Raw genomic sequence first — 18,849 nt, 5'->3', positions numbered from 1 at the left:
CACTACCTATCTCTCTTTAATTTTCCGTCAGCGGCCATAAAATTTCAGTTTTAAATTAAAATGGAAATGTTAAACTGCTATTAATATAAAAACATTTTTTACTGAAACCAACCATATCTTTTAAAAAAAAAAAAAAAATGAAAATTGAATGCAGAGTCGTTCGGTATCAAAGTTGTATGTTCTCTGCAGAATACTTTTCGTAATTTATATAATATTTTAAAGAGTTATTCAACAAAAATTTCTCTGATTCATCATAAAATTTAGTTTTCAGTTTTACTTTCAAAATATTTAAATGATATAAATAAAAATATTTTATTTTATTTCAGCCAATAAATGTACTTATGAAAAAAAATATGAAGTTTACATTTTACACAGCCCTTTTGTCCTAATAAATCATATTCTACGAAATACTCTTGATACTTCAGCTTTTAAATAAATAAACGTTTCTATCTTTTGCGATCAATTCTGAACAATTTATGAAGTTTTTATATATCAATTTTTGAACAAAACATTTTTACAATCATAATCCAATCACTATAGAGAAACCTTGGCGTGTGTTCTTTGAGACGGTCGACGAAGTGAGTTAAAATCGCCAGCTTTTATTAGAAGAGTGATATTCAAATTTCATAAATTAAGTCAGTTATAGTAATTAATTTAGTCGATTGGAGTTCAATTTTTTTTTTTTTTTTTTTTTTTTTTAATACTGCTGTCCCAAGAATATTTTGTTATGATATGATTAAGAGGACCTATGAAAAAATTTAAAATTCGTAATTCACAGGAGCATTTATTGACTCAAGTTGCATAAAATATAATTTAGTTCATTCAGACCATTTTTTTAGCAGATATATCGCCAAATTGGCTGATTAGAATAATTATCCTATATATATTAAATCGCCTTTACCTTAAAGGAAACTGTTTTATTGAATTAATAATATAGTTATAAAAAAGGACTTTCCATCCGTTCACTTTTTATAAAATATCATAGTTCAAATTTTTTTTTCACTTCATACAGGCACGTTCTGAAAGTTATATTTTTTATATATTTAATTTGCAATAATAGTTGATTTATTTTTTAATTTGAGCTTCTGTTAAAATGATGGCAACACGTTGATAAAGACGTGCTCGTGCAGATTTTTTAAAAATTATTGTTACGAAATATATTGTTAAAAAATATGGTTAAAATATTTCTTTAAAAATTCGTTAAAAATCGAGACTTAATTTATAGGTTAAAGCATTGGTATAATTAAAAATATAATTTTTTGAGCTTTAACTTGATGCAAAAATCAGTTTTGTTCTGTAATATTTTCGGAAGTTATAGCAGAAAAACGCCGAAATTTCGCTTAATTTTTAGTTAATGAAAATTCTAATTAAAAATTTGAAAAAAATCTCCGAGGTGCACATTTCCGGCCTCCAAGGTATACACATGCCAAATTTGTTGTTCGAACGGTCTGGCCTGTACAGCGCCAACACACACACACATTGAGCTTTATTATAAAAATAGATTATGATTTATAAATTTGCGGCATTCCACATTTGCATAGATGTCGGTGCTTATTAATACTGTAATGTTATTCCAGTCGAATTGTCATGAAATTGATCAAAATGTGAAAAAGTAAGTAACAGCAGTTTTATTGGTTTACGTTGTTGGGATGGTCATCCAGAACAAGATACTGTATTTGTTTCCTGATAAGAGTGAAAAAGTAGCATCGATTTTTCACATTTCAATAAAAAGCTTTAATTTGCGTGTAAAAGTTTAAATGCCATCTTTATAGCTGTTAAAAAGGCTTATAAAATAAGCTGTCAAATGTTAAGACATTTTAAATAAAGCAGGAATAAATTTTTAAAAAAATAAAAAATATTGTTAATCTTGTTTTTTTTTTTTTTTTTTTTTTTTCCCCAATTTGTGTGAAATTTTTACATTTCTATTTAAGCATGTGCTGCATGGGTGAAAATGCCTGGTTTGATGTCTACAGAATTAAAAAAAAAATAAAAATCAATATTGTCAGAAAAAAAAAGACTTCAAAAAATATCTCTTTTTCCTTTTATATAAATTCGCAGATCAAAAAAAAAAAAAAAAAAAAGAGAGAGAGAGAGAGAATAATCTTCTCTTGAAGGTGTTATTTTACGATTTCAAGTGGTATAATGGTCATTATTAAAAAAAGTGACAAATTTAAAAAGGGAAAATCTTATGTTTTGGCAATTTTTACCAATTACGATTCGAAAGCTTAAGAGTAGTGTTCACAAATGTATAGCGATCATCGGAAATTTTTGGGAAAAGCGTTATCGGCGTATGACTCTGCGTTTTAATGTGCAGATTGTAAACGCTCGATACATAAAATAAACATTTCTTATTTTAGGATATTACGACCAACGATTTAAAGTATTTTAAAGAAATTAAAATAAAAACACAAACTACGTCAAATCCAAGTAACGGCGAGCATCTCACTCGTTCTATTTATTTTTTACAATATCAATCTCGTTGCCAGATGCAACAGCAGAAAAATAGTTTCATTTAACACAAAAATAATATATAAAATATTTTTTGATGCAATTACTTCAAAAACAAACATGAACAATTATAACAATTAAACAAATACAAAACATTAATAATTATTTATAATATTTAGTTACGTGTGAACCACAATAACTTGCGATGATGAGTTGCGTTACTCACAACCTGTTCCTACATCACTCCCTTGCCAGTAACGAAGTTACGTTAATTAGAAAAAAATTGAAAATGACATTTAAATTTAATATGAATAGAATGCACTAGAACAACATTTTATGCATCGTCTGTAAAACGCACAGGTCGTTTTATTTTCCTTCCACAACGTGTTTGTGTGGTTAAAGCAGGCAGTTTCTCGTCCTTTATTGAATCACTTAATGCACTCTTATGTTGCATCCTTTCAGTTGAGTCACTTCTTTTGGGTTCACAAGATGCAGGACTGTTAACAGTTGATGGCAATGGAGCATCAGAAGTGTCAAAATGTGTTAACTTATAGGCTGGTTTAATTCGATCAATAGAAATATTTACATGTTCACCTTTGATTAATAACGTGAAAAATTTTTGCGTTCGTTGTAATACTAAAAATGGTCCTTCATACGGCGGTTCTAAGGGTTTTTTTACGCGATCAATCCTAAGAAATACGTGAGTAGTTGTATTTAAATCTTGTGGAACAAAAATGTGTTGTTTACATTTTTGCTTGGGTATTCTTGGTTTTACTAACTGCATCTGTTTTCGCAGATGATCAACAAAAGAATCTGTAATGGACACAGTTTTCGAATCTTCAAAAAATTCACCAGGTAATTTGATAGATTTACCAAATACCATTTCTGCTATTGTAAAACTACAATCGTCTCGAAGAGAAGCTCGTAAACCCATGAGAACCGTAGGCAACGACTCAGTCCATCGAATACAGTTGTGGCATCTAATGGCTGCTTTTAGCGTGCGATGTAGGCGTTCTATCTTTCCATTGCTTTGGGGATGATAAGACGTCGTATGCCGTAATTTTACACCACAAATGATTGCTAATTTTCTGAATAATTCTGAAGTAAACTGAGTTCCTCGATCCGTAACCACGAGAGAAGGTACTCCAAATCGTGTTATCCAGCATTCGTAAAAAGCTTGTGCAACAACTTCAGCAGTGATCTGTCGTAAAGGAACCACTTCCATCCAAGATGTGTGTCTATCGATGCATGTCAAACAATAGATGTATCCATCCGATGGAGAATACGGCCCAATCAAATCAATATGAATTACACTAAAACGATCATCTGGCGGTTTAAAAGTTCCAAATTCGGATTTTGTATGCCGCGAAATTTTATTTTTTTGGCAATGGAGACATGCTCGTGTCCAGCTACGAACTTCCTGTTTCAGTGAAGACCAAATGAATCGTGATGACATTTCTTTAACTGTTGTACGAATTCCAGGGTGAGATAAACAATGGATTTGTTGAAACATCCGCATACGGAAAGGCTTTGGAATAAAAGGTCTAACCTTTGATGTAGATGTGTCGCACCATAAAGATTTTCCGGATGGAAGTTGACACTGCTTAAATTTCAAGGATTTACTGTAAAGTCGCAGTTGTTTCAGTTCGTCATCATCAGTTTGGGCTTCAGCAATTTGATCATAGTCTATAGTTGGCAGGTTAACATTAGCAATTCTCGATAATGTATCTGCGACAATATTTTCCTGACCCTTTACATGACATATATTTGTGGTAAATTGAGAAATATACTGTAAATGTCTCAACTGTCTTGGCGACGCTTTGTCGTTCTTTTGCTTAAAAGCAAAAACTAAAGGTTTATGATCAGTGAAGATTTGGAAATCTCTACCTTCCAAATAATGCTTAAAATGTTTTACGGACAAATAAATAGCCAAAAGTTCACGATCGTAAGTCGAATAATTGGTTTGTGCCTCATTTAACTTTTTTGAAAAAAATGCGATAGGTTTCAACCCATCAGGTTCGTTTTGTTGCAAAACTGCTCCTATAGCCAAATCCGATGCGTCTGTGTGAAGAGACAGAGGATAATCGGAATTTGGATATGTCAACATTGCAACTTCTGCTATATCCATTTTGCATTTTTCAAATAATTTTACAGTTGCCTCACTCCAAGGCACTTTTCTCTGATCTTTCTTTTTGGCACCTTTTAAAAATTCATGAAGAGGGGCTTGAGTTGCCGCAGCATTTTTTATGTATGGACGATAGAAGTTTAGCATACCTAAAAATGTACGCAATTTTTGAAGGGTGTTTGGCAATGGATACTCTAATATGGCCTTTACTTTTTCAGGCAGAGGCCTTGATCCTTTAGCCGAAATTTTATAGCCCAAAAATTCTAGTGAATCAACTCCGAAAACTGATTTGCTGACATTTATGCGAAGCCCGTAATCATTTAAGCGTTGAAAAACTATTTTGAGATGTGAAAGATGTTCTTCTGGACTAGAAGAGGCAATCAATACATCATCTAAATAAGGAAACACAAAGTCTAAATTTCGAAATACTTCGTGAATAAATCTTTGGAATGTTGCCGGAGCATTCCGCAAACCAAAACTCATTCTGTTAAATTCGTAAAGTCCAAACGGAGTAATAATAGCTGTTTTTTTCTTGTCCTCCTCTGCAACAGGAATATGAAAATAGGCCTTAAAAAGATCAATTTTAGAAAATATGACTTTGTTTGGCAAAATGTGCTGAAAATCTTCGAGTCTAGGAATTGGATATCTATCTGGGAGTGTTTGGTCATTCAACCTTCTGTAGTCCCCGCATGGTCGGAAAGATCCATCTTTCTTCGAGACCATATGCAGTGGACTGGCCCACTCTGATTTAGATGGACGAATAATATTATTGTCCAGCATAAACTTAAATTCCTGTTTGGCAGTTTCTAATTTCTTCGGATCTAATCGCCTTGCTTTAGAGTACACTGGTGGTCCCCTAGTTTCTATGTGATGTTTTATAGTATGCTTTACATCAGAAATAAAAAAATTAGGTTTTGTAATAGATGGGTACAAATACAATAAATCTGAATATTTACAGGCACTGTTCATTGTATTTACACTGACGTTTAAGGCAGGTGCAACTTTACCTTGAGTAGAGAGGTTAGTTATTCCATCAATTAATGTTTTATTCTTAACGTCAACTAACAAATGGAAACGATTTAGGAAATCTGCTCCTAAAATTGGCTGTTTGATATTTGCTATGACAAAAGGCCATTGGAATTCACGACGTAATCCCAAATCAAGGGTTAATACTTTCGTTCCATATGTTTCAATTTCAGTTCCATTTGCAGCATATAATTTATAGTCACTAGTTGAAATTTTTTTTGCGGTATTGGGAATAATACTAACATCAGCTCCACTGTCCACAAGAAAACGCAAACCCGTTGTTTTGTCAAAGACAAATAGACGATATTTACGGCAATCTTGATTTACTTCCGCAGCAGAACTCGCCGTTAAGTCTGCTGCTGATGCTAGTTTTCCGAATTTGCATTTTTCCACTCGCAAGGTTTCTTGCATTTATCGGGATGACATTTTGCTCCAAATTTATAATGATAAAAACAGTACTTACCAGCAGGATTAAATCGTTTACGAGACGCGCTGCGCCCCCGATTGTTTTGATTAGCAGCTCTGCTCCTTGAACGACTGCGTTCAAGTTGTAAGCGGTTGATTTTACGCTCTAAAGAAACAATCTGCGAACGTAAACTATTTATTTCACTATCCTGCTGTATATCACTTCTAGATGTAGCATATATTTCCCGATTCGGATGCATTTCTACAATACGGTCAGCCATTTCGGCAAGTTTCCGGATATCTTCATTGCTGACGATTAGGATATTTCGGATGGAATCCGGCATTTTTTGAAGAAATAGAGTTTTCAACACATTATCCGAAATCCCATCTGTCGCCAAACTACGCATTTTTTGAAGTAGTTGAGTTGGCCGTAAATCGCCTAACTCCATTTCTGACACGAGACGCTGAATACGTCTATTTTCGCTTTCTTTAAAGGTATTCAGCAATCTCTCCTTCGCAGCGGTATATTTATTTTCATTAGCATCAGTGACTATATCCCATAAATTTTCAACAAATTTTGGTTCCATCTGCGCAATTAAATAATGAAATTTTGTTTCCTCTGATTTAATACCACTAATGGAAAATTGCGCCTCCACTTGGTAAAACGAAATTTCTGGCTTTTCTGTCCAAAATGGAGGAATTTTTACACTAACCTTGGCTACTTCACCATTAGATGCTGTATCCGCTGCACTTAGTTTCGGTTCGTCTTTTTCGCTGGTCGCCATTGCAGTTTTGTTTCCGGGTCACCACTTTATCGGCGTATGACTCTGCGTTTTAATGTGCAGATTGTAAACGCTCGATACATAAAATAAACATTTCTTATTTTAGGATATTACGACCAACGATTTAAAGTATTTTAAAGAAATTAAAATAAAAACACAAACTACGTCAAATCCAAGTAACGGCGAGCATCTCACTCGTTCTATTTATTTTTTACAATATCAATCTCGTTGCCAGATGCAACAGCAGAAAAATAGTTTCATTTAACACAAAAATAATATATAAAATATTTTTGATGCAATTACTTCAAAAACAAACATGAACAATTATAACAATTAAACAAATACAAAACATTAATAATTATTTATAATATTTAGTTACGTGTGAACCACAATAACTTGCGATGATGAGTTGCGTTACTCACAACCTGTTCCTACAGCGTTTAGGCTTGATAATTGAGCAAAATATGAATTTCGTATTTGATTTTTGCCATTTTTTTTTTTTTTTTTGAAAATCTACCATTTGAGATTATTGAGCAATATTTTCATAATATTTTTTCTTTTTTTCAAATCTGTCTTTGAATTCGGACAGATAGAAAAGTACTTATGAACATTTTTTGGTAATTTTTTTCGCGAAAGTTAAATTTTTCAAAAATAAATAAATAAAATGCAGATATTAATCTGAAATTTTTATTAGATATTTTCTTCATAAACTATGCTTTTGCAGAATTACAAAAATTTTCCCCAAATTGAAAGTGATAATAATAAAATAAAAAAAGTTTTTAACTTTTTCAAAAACCTTTTTTTTTTTTTTTTTTTTTTTTTTTCACGTTAGATTGCTCATTGTATACGCCTAATATTTATAACATATTTTATTTCAATTTTTACTTTTAAATTAATAGACTTATATGCGAGCAATCGACGTTTCAATCTCCATACTCTCACCCTTTGTTCTTTGGCAATACATTTGAGTGCAAAGTTAGAATTTTTTTTTAGGTAATCAGATCAACAACTTATGCCGATAAAATTGCTATTGTGTGATTTTTCATGACTCGTACAGTTCAAATGGACGATTTGATCATTAAATGAATACACTGAATCAAACAAGAATTTTTTGATATGGAGCTTTTTGATATATTTTATAATATCTGAAATTCAATGATTGAAATCTGATTCAACCTAAGTTGATGTGCATTTTGTTTTATAATTCATAGAATCTGTATGATTTACAAATTTATTCATTTGGCAACTGGGACAATAGCATTTTTTTAATGGCTAGATTGGAGGCCAATTGTTTAAAATTATGTCCCAGCATTTAATAATGATTGGTAATCATTTGCCGGAATTAGCGTTTGATACTGGATTGTATAATTGCTTCTATTATGATGTATTCTTCCTAACTCTTTCATCTGCTGCATCTACTTAAAAAGTTTCCTTTTTTTTTACTATACAAACGGAGCCAAATGTGAAAGAATCCTTATGATTTACTTTGCACTGTAAGGAAAAATCGAAATGTAGTCAAACAGAACATTTTTGTATTTATAAAATAGCAAAACATCATTAAAAAAAAGAGCTTTATTGCAACTATTTACAAATCAATGCAAATGATGATCTTTCATGAGTTGGTTTGTAGAAAATGAATCGCGATGAACTGAATTGATCGCTCCACACCAGGTGGCGCCTTGTACATTAGATTCTAATTTTTATCTTCAGATCGCTTGAAGAAACTGACGTCGTTACTTATAGGCCGTGGAGGTGATTGGTATCTGAAACAGAATGATAATTAAACACCTTCTTATTACATTTCAAAGTAAAAATATAATAATATACAAATTTTAAGTTGAATTTGAAACTGTTTTTCACTAAAATTTACTATTTTATGGGTCTGATAAATTAATGGATGTAAATTCTTACATATAAAGTTGGATGACTGAAATGCATCTCATATTCTTACATAAAGTGCATTTATTTTTCAGCACCTTTTATGCACAGGTCTTTATTTAAATAATTGTTCTACCTGCATTATTGGGAATAATTCTGTTTCAAATAAAAAATAATAATAGTATGTTAATAAAGAACACTTCTTGAATATGATTTTCGAGCAACATTTTTTTTCATTTCAAGTTACTCAACTTTTTATTTGGCTCACTTCCCAGAAGCAACATGTGCCATCTAAACCTCCTACAAGATATCGTTTCTCATTCAGCAAAAATTATAGGACAAAGTGTTTACCTCCAGAATAAAACAAGAGTAAAATTATAAAATTACTTTTCTAGGAAGTTACAAATGAGCTACCATTTTTTTTCTTTGCTCTAGTTTATCATACATCTATGATTATTTTGCAAGTATGAAGGGTTTTTATCCAAGCATTTAGCATAAATTTCAGCTACTTCTTCTCTACATTATTTTGTGTATACGTTGTATGCGATTCTGTTCGATATGCTATACAGTATCAAGAAAGTTTTTCGCTTAATATGTTTTTATTAAAATTTTTTTTATTTCCTTCTCATTAATTAGCTCACTTACCTTAATGAAGCATTTTTTTTAAAAAAAAACTTGATATGGGAAGACGTGTGTATAGGAGTTGTCTTCGTCAATGAAAACTGATAACAAGTAAATTTTATTGCTATTTCCAATACTGTTTTTCTTAGATCTTTCATTAACGAAGAAATGGCACTGATAAAAAAGTTTTAAGGTTGCAGTATTTCATTAAAAATGACTAAACTTTCAAAATTGAAGAGTGAAGCAAATAGGTACTATAAGCTTCCTAGAATTCTCTTTTATTATCGTTCATGCTTACTTTATCTAGTTTACAGGCTATTTAGTTAATTGTGACATTTTAAAACTGCATTTTTTCCTAATTATATTCGAATTCAATTAAATGGTTTAGAATACCAAAACAGTGATTTTCTCTCAAAATCTATAATTATAAAATGAAGTGCGCGCATGTGATGTCTGAAGCAGCCAGGCCGGTATATCGCATTTTAGCAATGAAATTTGGCTCATAATTCATAATGGTAACTCAATGCATTTTTAGCTTCAGTGTAGATAAACTTCTATTAAATTTTTTTCGTGTTGTGTTGGATGATTTTTCACACCCATTTGCCTGTAGTACCATTTATAATGATTTTAGGCGTTTAAAAAAATCTCTACGTCAAGGAAGAGAACAAGTAGTTACCATTCCAAGATTTTTTCCCTCTGTGATAGAATTTACTCAAATCTGTGAAATTTCTAAGAATTTAAATTGAAATTTCCTACATCCAGCATTTTAAATAGAGTATCCTTAAATTTTAAAATGTTTAGTCGAATATTTCTTTTTGATTTAAAACAAAAACGATCAAAATACTTTTTTCATTGATTTTTAATTAATTGGTTTTTTTAAACGTGTTTAAAGATTTTCTTTGCCGATCTTGCAGCAGAAACACGGATTCGAGGGAGAAGATTTTATAAAATGTTCAATAAATGCTATCATGATTTGTCAAGATTGATTCTTTTTCTTATTGATATTTATATATTAAGCTGTACTTTAATTTGCTTGGAACAGCCAATAAAGAAACGTTAAAAGACTGAAATAGAGATTATTATGGAGATTTAGATACTTAGGATTCAGCAATATCAATCTGTATTACATTGGAGTAGAATAACAATGGCATCAAAACTCTTGCATTCACTGACTTTCAATTACATTTCCATTAAATTTTTAAAACAAAGGATTTAAAAGAAAATTGTCCATATCTACATAAATGCGAACTAGAATAATAGTTATTATTGTCTATTAATGGAATGCCAATTTATTAATTAATAAAATGAGATGAATTACTTATCTATTGGAGTTATACTTTTACTAAAAGTTAACAATATTCTTTATAAACAAATGGAAGGTATCATTAAAATTTATTTTAAAAGCAGAGTTTTGCAAATAATTTAGGGAATATAGAATATCTATTACTTACTTCATGGGCGGATGTGATCCAGCGAAATTCAGGTCTTTACCAAAGCCTGCATTGGAAAAGCCTGGATAGTCTTCAATGAGGTCAATAGGATCAAGTTCTCCGAGTCCATCAAAACTGCCGGATGAACTGTAATCTGATAGGGATGAAGAGCCCAAACTTGATGGCTCAAATTTAGGAGGACGCAAATTAGGTGATCCGAAGGTTGGAGAATTGAAACTGGCTGCTGAAAATGGTGAATACCCTAGATTAGATGATCCAAAACTAGATGCTGACGAAAATACTGGATTTCCTAACCCAGACGACGAAAAAGAAGATGATCCACTTGGTGGTATAAAAGACGATCCAAAACCAGATGATGAAAATTGTGGTCCAAACGACGAAGATCCGAAACTTGTCGAAGAAAATGGAGATGATCCTAGACCTAGTGATCCGAAACTTGTTGAAGGAAATGGTGAAGATCCTAGACCTAACGAGCCAAAGCTTGTCGAAGGTACAGGTGAAGAACCGAGGCTGAAAGATCCAAAGGATGGCCCAAAGTTTGAGGATGAGGATCCGAAGAATGATGGACCAGAACTGTACGATGGTGAAATGTAGGAAGCAGATGACAATGGACTGAATAAAGATGCGTAAGAACTTGCCGATCCTAGCAGTCCATTTTTAGGTCTGAAGCGTTGAAGAAAAAAGGGTAGTTGGCCCATGACCGTTGATATCATTGTTATGGACATAAACACTAAAAATTTGTCGATGACTCTCATGGTAAGATCTATGAGCTTGCTTCTCCACAAAGATTTATTTCAACTAAAAAAATGTGAACAAAATGTTATTACCTTTCTTACATCGTAATGGTTAATAGTTTTCTTAAATAAATTTCTTACTCTGCGTTCGATGAAAAGCTAATTTCGATAAAAATTATAACATCTAAGAATACATAAAAATTATATAACTTAAATAGTTTTCTTTCTGTTGCCAAAGCAAAGTCAGAGTGAAAATGAGTAAATAATGATGCAAAGATATCTTTTTTAACATTCAAAATGGAGTTTAAAAATGCAATTTGTTTAAGCTTTTTCTTTGAGATTGCATTATTCATTTTTCAATGATAAAATGTATCATATTTTATTTTTCGTTTAACACTTTGAAGTTCTATAAGCGATGACTGAAAACCAAAGATTACGTGATGCTTCTATAGTAAGAACCAAATGCAACATGTTATATGCCTAAAAATTAAAAAAAAAAATGACTTTCATTGATAAAAATTTAAATTCTTCTAAAAATTGTTTGGTCAATAATATTTCTTCAGAAAACTTATGAAACTGATCCAAACACAAATGCTTTGGAAATATTTTTTTATATGAAAAATGATCATGAGGAATTTCGATCAATAAATATATTCTTCCAAATTTAAAACTATCTCCATATCTGATATTTCATTTGATTAATTTATAAACATTTTTACTTATGGCCAAAGGTAAGGTGAACGTTTGTGGATCATTTCAAAATTATAAACAAACATATATTTTTCTCTTCCAGATGTTTTAATCCTAGAAATATCAAGCATTTTTCCTAATTTCTTAAAAATAAAAAGGAAAAATTTATTGAAAACAGTTCAGTGGATTATGTAAGATTTTCTGGCATGACCATCATACATTTTCCTGTAATTATATAAACCATTCTCTTTCTAAAAGATCATAATTTATCTAACATTTTGTTACCTAAAATGATGACTGATATTAAAAACTTATAAATTATTGAAATAAATATCATTTTTTTTCAAATTTTAATTCCAAAGATTATCGTAAAATTCTAATGAAATATTTTTTTTTATTTCTATCGAAATTTGAAAGAAGAATTTGAGAAATAGATCAAGAGCGAGTTTAGATTTATGTTTTAATAGTTATTTATTAAAATATTATATCAGAGCTTAAATTTATAAAATTATAAAACTTTCCGGGTAGAATTACTTTTAAAAGTTATAACATATTATTTTTACTTTTATTAATGAAAATTATCTCTTTAAACATCTTATCGCCATTTAGTTATATAGTTTCTATTATTTATTAATTTTTGTCGTTGACTGTGAAGAAAATAAATTAATATTATGTTCGCGAAAAGCGCAGACGATTTTGTAAAAATAGTCTGTAATCTGAAATCAGAATTTTAACTTATTTCTTTGAGAGATTCTTTCTCCACTTTATATGCAAAGTTGTCGCAATTAGTTAGAAAAGTATTTAAATTAAAGAAAGGATCAAAATATTTAAACTCCTGTTCGTTTTTTACGATGGATATGAAGCTGTAAGTTAGTTTTAACGAAATATATTTAAATGAAAATGAAAATGTATCCATATAATTAAATTTTTCATTATTCGAGGTCTTTTCTTTAAAATTTTTAATTGGTAACATTTAATCGTGGTAGTATATTTCCTAAACCTGGATATCAAACATTTATGAACCATTTATATCAAATTATTCAATTCATAATATTCAGTTTTCAAAGCACTTAATAAAAAAATCAATTTTTAAAGCTTAAATATTTTTTTTTCCTTAAGTGGCTCAAGAACTGAATAATATTAAGGGTTCAGGAAATAAAGAACCATACTTGAAAAATTTAATAATATTAATAATTTTGCAGTAATAGTGAAGAATCTGAATCTTTGATATGATTTGCATTCAAACAATTTTTTCACATTAGAATTTATCTTTAAAATGTATGAGGAAATTTTCAGTAAATTATAGATTGTAGTTATAAGTTCATCCTCAAATTCATTAACCCCTTAACTGTTTTGCCCGAGTGCCATGCGTGCATAGATTTATCGAAATTTGATAGTTGTAAGCAAAAAATAAACCATTCATAACGATTATAATTCAATATTAAAATTACTTCGAATATATAGATGTCAAGTATTCAATGGATTCCCATTTGAATCAAAATAAGAAAATATTCCCAAAATAGAAGGTGTCATCTTATTAGATAGTACAGAAAATGAAACAGTTAAATGGTTAATGCGTCTTGTAAAATATCAGTTAATGAAACAGAAATTTTGGAATAAAATGATGGTAATCATAATTATGATAAGGAAAAATAAGTTTACGAATAAGTTAAAAAATAAGTTATTCCGTTTATTACAGAATCATTAAAAAAATTATTTTTAATAAAAATTGTAATATTTTTACTTATATGTCGTTTCGATACGTTTTCGTAAACGAAATTCTTTAAAAGGAATCTAATTAATATGACTTTTTATGTCTATCAATGTTTAAAAAAGCTTTTGGGCATTTGGATTTGAACAGAAGTTTTGAACTTTAACTGAAGCTGCACAAATTATTATAAAATGAAAATGGATCCAAAATTGCTGGCAAACATACCAAAAATTCATATATTCGAAATTTCAGGTGAATTTTTCACTTCAATAGAATACAAATTTTAAAGGAAAATATTGACTTCAAAATATAAGTAGCAGCAGGAAAATAATATTTTAAACAAATCTTGTTACTTAATCGTTTATTGTCTTACTCTTTACTAACAGTTTTTTTCCTAGAGTTGATTGATTTGATATAAGTATTTCTTCTTATGTTGAGCAATTAAAAATATTTTTAGAAATTTAATTAACTAGAAAATAACCATGCAGGGTATTTTAACTATTTGCTAACAAAAAAACATTTTTTTTTTTTTTTTTTTGTAAAATATATTATTTTAGATAGAAGTTGTGAAAAAAATTGAAGATAAATTCTTTTTAATAAAAGTTGATTTAAAGTTTAAACTGATAAAATATTTTTTGAATGAATATGATTTTCATATTTATTTTCTATAGTTCAGATAGTTTTATGAATTATTAAGCAATAAAACAAAATTTTAAAATCCAAATGGTTTAATTTTTATATAGTTTCTATAGATTTATAAGAATATAAAAGCAGCATTCTACCTAACATTATCAGATAAAAACCTATTCTTTAAACAGAATGACTGAACTTTTAAGAATTAAAAATACTATTGGAAGTGCTTGTAATTAAAATAATTAGATTTTCTTTGAATTAGTAAAGAAAAAAAAATCATCTTTTTAAAAGTTATGATATTGAACTATACGTTTTTATAAGATTTGAAGCGTGGAACTCTTGACAAACATATGAATTATATTGTTCAGTTGTCTCATTTAATAACTCACGTTTATTGACAATTTGAACAAAATGCTTTGAATGTTTTTACTGGCATATCTTCTGGGCAATGCAGAAAAAAAATATTTATAGTTATTTTTAGAACTTGGTCTTGTAGTAGCTAACGCTTCAATAATTCAGTTTTTTTCCACCTTTGGAAAAAAAATTTTTTCTTTTATTTTCTCAGTTTGAAAGGAGTTCTAATAAATTTAATTCTTTCTAACGGATTTTGACTCGAACCATTTGTAACCCTCAAAAACCCTCAAATCCTAAAATTATATACAGCATTTACAGAGTATTGAAAATGAAAATTATAAAAATGAAATTTAGTGAAAAAAAAACACACATTTTTTTTAGAGCACCAATATGCAAATTTTCTTGTTTTAATTATTTTAATTTTTATGGTGTATAATTTTCACCATATTTTTTATAAATATGATAAATGTTCTTAATGAAAAATATGGGGTATATTTTTCATCATATGGTGTATAATTTTCACCAACATTATAAAATTATGGAATTTGAAAATTAATGTTATCTGAAATTCACTACCAGATATGAAGTTTAAATCAAAATTTAATTAAAGCAACCTGGAGTAATTTAGAACAAAAATTTAATATAAGTAACCGATTAATTAAGAATTAAATTTTGGAAATATTAAAACAATGCATTGTCATGCAGAATGCCTAAATGTACGGGATTTCAAGACGTTTGCACCTGAGGTAGTGAGTGAAAAATAAATTCCATTTTTATAAGCATGTTAAATAAAATCAAGGTACATGAAAATGTATACATTCAGAAATAAACTATTGTCTCCGTATTGCATATAATATTGTATTTGTGTGGGTTTTTTTAATAAATTTTAGATGTAATAACAGATTATTAATAAAATTTAAAGCTTGAATTAGAATTTCAAATGTATATATATTTTTTTCAAAAAGAGGTTTTTTTTTTTTTTTTTTTTTTTTTTGCTAAAACTAAGTGTTCACTTTTTCATTAAAAGATTTCCCTCTGTTATGATAGTCAGTATAAATTTATAACTCAGAATCTAAGAAACGTTATTAAGAGGCTTTATACTTTATCTTCAACGAGAAAATTATCCGTCAAACATTTATTATTTTCATTTTACAAATTCGAAAGCATATGAAGATGTAATTATTTTTTATGAGTAAAAAATACTTCCTAAAATACTTCTGATTTAATTCGCGAATACATTTGGTCTTCCTAGGAACCGTGACTATATTGAATAATTTTAGAATGAGTTATTTATTTAAAGTGATGAAAAGATGAAGCAGCCTAATGATTTGGTTTTATTTTCTTATTAAAAATACAAGTTGCATACCAAATTATTTGAATTCACAAAAATCAGTACATTAGATTTTTATTTGAAATGTACTAATAAATTTTATACAATGTCCACTTTAATCGTGGACCAATAGATATTTCATTAGCTTGTTAGAGATAGACATATAGTTTTAATTGGAATAATGTTTTAAATGATATAAAGAATTATATTTTGTGTTGTTTTAATCAGTGAATGTTTTGCTACAAAAATTCCAATATCTAAAATTTAACACAGTCCATTTACACTATTAGTCACATTTATTTTGACATTCATTCGTGTTTCACTATTTATTATTTTAAATAAAAAAAGTTCCAATCTTCTGGGATTAAAACTAGTCAAATTATATCTTTTGAAACTATTCCTACGGCTTCCTCGAGAAAGATCATGTAATCAACGAATTCCGTTTCCTTGAGGTAGTCGTTGATTGATCACAAGTAAAGAAATTTAAAGCAATTGGTTAATTGCAATCTTAGAAGAACGGAGTTGATTTTGCTTAAAATGTCAGTGTACCAAGAAAATTTTATTGGGTACGATTAATACGATTTAGATCAGATTTCATAATTGTTCAGCACCCTATTTATTTATTGGAACAAAAAATATAATTCTTTAGGTCTTTTAAAACATTTTTTTTTCAAATTAAAACCTTAAGTCTATATCTAAAATTTAAAAATTAACTGTTGGGTTTAAAGTGGATACCCTGTATATATAATAATTATATTTTTAAATTAATTTTTTTTTCATCTTTCAATTTAGCATGCTACCAAAAGAGTTGAATTCTGGATTATCGTCTCCTCTTGCAAGAAATGCTAAGATATTTCCTGATGCTGGACTTTAAATCTATTTTCTAAACCAATACGCTAGCAAGTATATTAGGTAGGATTTTTCAAAACTTCTTCAGTTAATTAAAAAAAAAATATTTTTTCAAAAGATTCAGTTTGAATCTAACTTAAATATCCATCAATAGCTCATTCATTTCTGATGTTTATTCGAATGTTGAGCAACCTGATAAGATTCAGATTAATGATAAATGAATTTCATTAAGATAAACGAAAATGCACAAACAAAAAGACAGAAGGGGAAAAAAATTTCTATACTTACACACCTGTTGATCTGTAATGGAAAATTTCCAAGGAGACGCAGGAGAAAGGAGAGATGCGGATTGATGGAAGAAGGCAGAATGTTCTGATTGAGTGCTCTCCACTGAAATATATATGGCATCCTCCCCACCTACCTGTTTGGGTTGGATGGGATGTAGGACATGAGGTCAGATAGTCCGTTCTTTCGACCTACTGCTTTCCATACTTTCTAATACCTTTCCTTTTCCAAATTTCTCCAAGAGAAAGGAAGTAACTTTGTCGGAACCATTTTTTTCCTCAATGAACCATTCTTATATGGATATAGTAACCTATATTTATTCTTTTGTTTCACACTCTCAAATTAAAACATAGTTCCGTCAAAATAGTTTCGATGGGCTCAAAGAAAATTTTTTTTGTCAGATTAAATGTCTTATAGTTTGTAATAATTGCTATCATTTATAAATGCCGTTTAGTTGATCCTTTTACAACAGGAGGCAACAGACTTTTAAAACATGACTATATTATTTATAATTAATAAGAAATCAATAATAATTAACTATTTATTAGGTAATGACATTTAAATAAATTTCATTATAATTATAATTTTTCACTTTAAATTTAACTCATTTTTAATTAAATCTATATATCCCTATAGATTTGGATCTCTAGATCTATAAAATGTATATATTTGAAATGATAATGTGTATGCTAGTATTTTGAAGGAAGGCCCAACTGTTTGCCCTAGAACTACCAAACTTATCCATATATAATTTGAAAGATGAGGCTGTGCAATTCGGACGGATCTTTTTAAACTTTAGTTAATTAAAAATTAAGCCATATTTTGTCGTTTTTTATGCGATAATTTCAAAAGATATTATACACAAAATTGATTTTAAAATTATTTTAAAATTTAAAAAAAATTATATTTTTTATTATTTTTCTTCAACTATTTACTTAATTTTCAAAAAATGTTTTAAATATGTTTTCCAACAGTATATTTCATATAAAATGATAACGGAATCAAATCTGCAGGTGAGCGCTGGGCATGCATGAGAAAAATTACTAAAAATTTTTAATAAAAATTCCATTACGTTGATAAAAGTTCAGATTAAAAAAAAGAAAACCAAGTTAACTCTCGCTATAAACTAAAAATAGAAAAGTCTGATTTCGAACATGCGCTTGAAAGAAAAACCCATAGAACATGATATTTTCGAGAAAGATAAGAACAAAAACAAGGCTTCTGTGAACTTTAAAAATACCTATATTATTAATCCAATAATTCTGTTGTATTTAAGGTAAAGGTATATATATATATATATATATATATATATATATATATATATATATATTCCAATCGAGTTCCAAAAATTTCTGAACAGTTAGTATTAGGCAGATATATTTAATAAAAAAAAAATGAAATAAAGAATACTATTTTATACAGTTGAGTCAATAATTGTTCTGATAAATCACGGTCTTTCTATTTTTATACATACTCTCAGTCCTATGAGTCATATTTAGTAAATTATTCTTGATGCTACTAATATAT

General features: G+C 28.9%; 1 protein-coding gene across 2 annotated transcripts; it reads right to left on the bottom strand.

The window, feature by feature from the left end:
* Positions 1-8,362: 8,362 nt before the first annotated feature.
* LOC129979042 (uncharacterized) lies at positions 8,363-17,399 on the bottom strand. Of its 2 annotated transcripts, none has more exons than XM_056090681.1 (3): positions 17,330-17,399; positions 10,737-11,534; positions 8,363-8,549 (listed from the first exon to the last, which is right to left on the bottom strand). In XM_056090681.1, the coding sequence occupies exons 2-3, from the start codon at positions 11,489-11,491 to the stop codon at positions 8,480-8,482; spliced, it is 825 nt and encodes a 274-aa protein (XP_055946656.1). In that variant the 5' UTR covers positions 11,492-11,534; positions 17,330-17,399; the 3' UTR covers positions 8,363-8,479. The 2 variants fall into 2 exon arrangements, with proteins under 2 accessions (XP_055946656.1, XP_055946657.1); XM_056090682.1 differs by having other exon boundaries at positions 17,326-17,396.
* Positions 17,400-18,849: the final 1,450 nt, after the last annotated feature.

The sequence above is a fragment of the Argiope bruennichi genome, chromosome 1 (genome assembly GCF_947563725.1).
Source record: "Argiope bruennichi chromosome 1, qqArgBrue1.1, whole genome shotgun sequence".
Classification (NCBI taxonomy): Eukaryota; Metazoa; Arthropoda; class Arachnida; order Araneae; family Araneidae; genus Argiope; species Argiope bruennichi.
This window is presented reverse-complemented; position numbering and strand designations above follow the sequence as displayed.

Coding starts and splice junctions, on each gene's coding strand:
- LOC129979042 (XM_056090681.1), bottom strand. CDS start 11,491: ATGAGAGTCATCGACAAATTTTTAGTGTTTATGTCCATAACAATGATA. Junction 8,550..10,736: donor GGATCACATCCGCCCATGAA/GTAAGTAATAGA, acceptor ATTCTGTTTCAG/ATACCAATCACCTCCACGGC.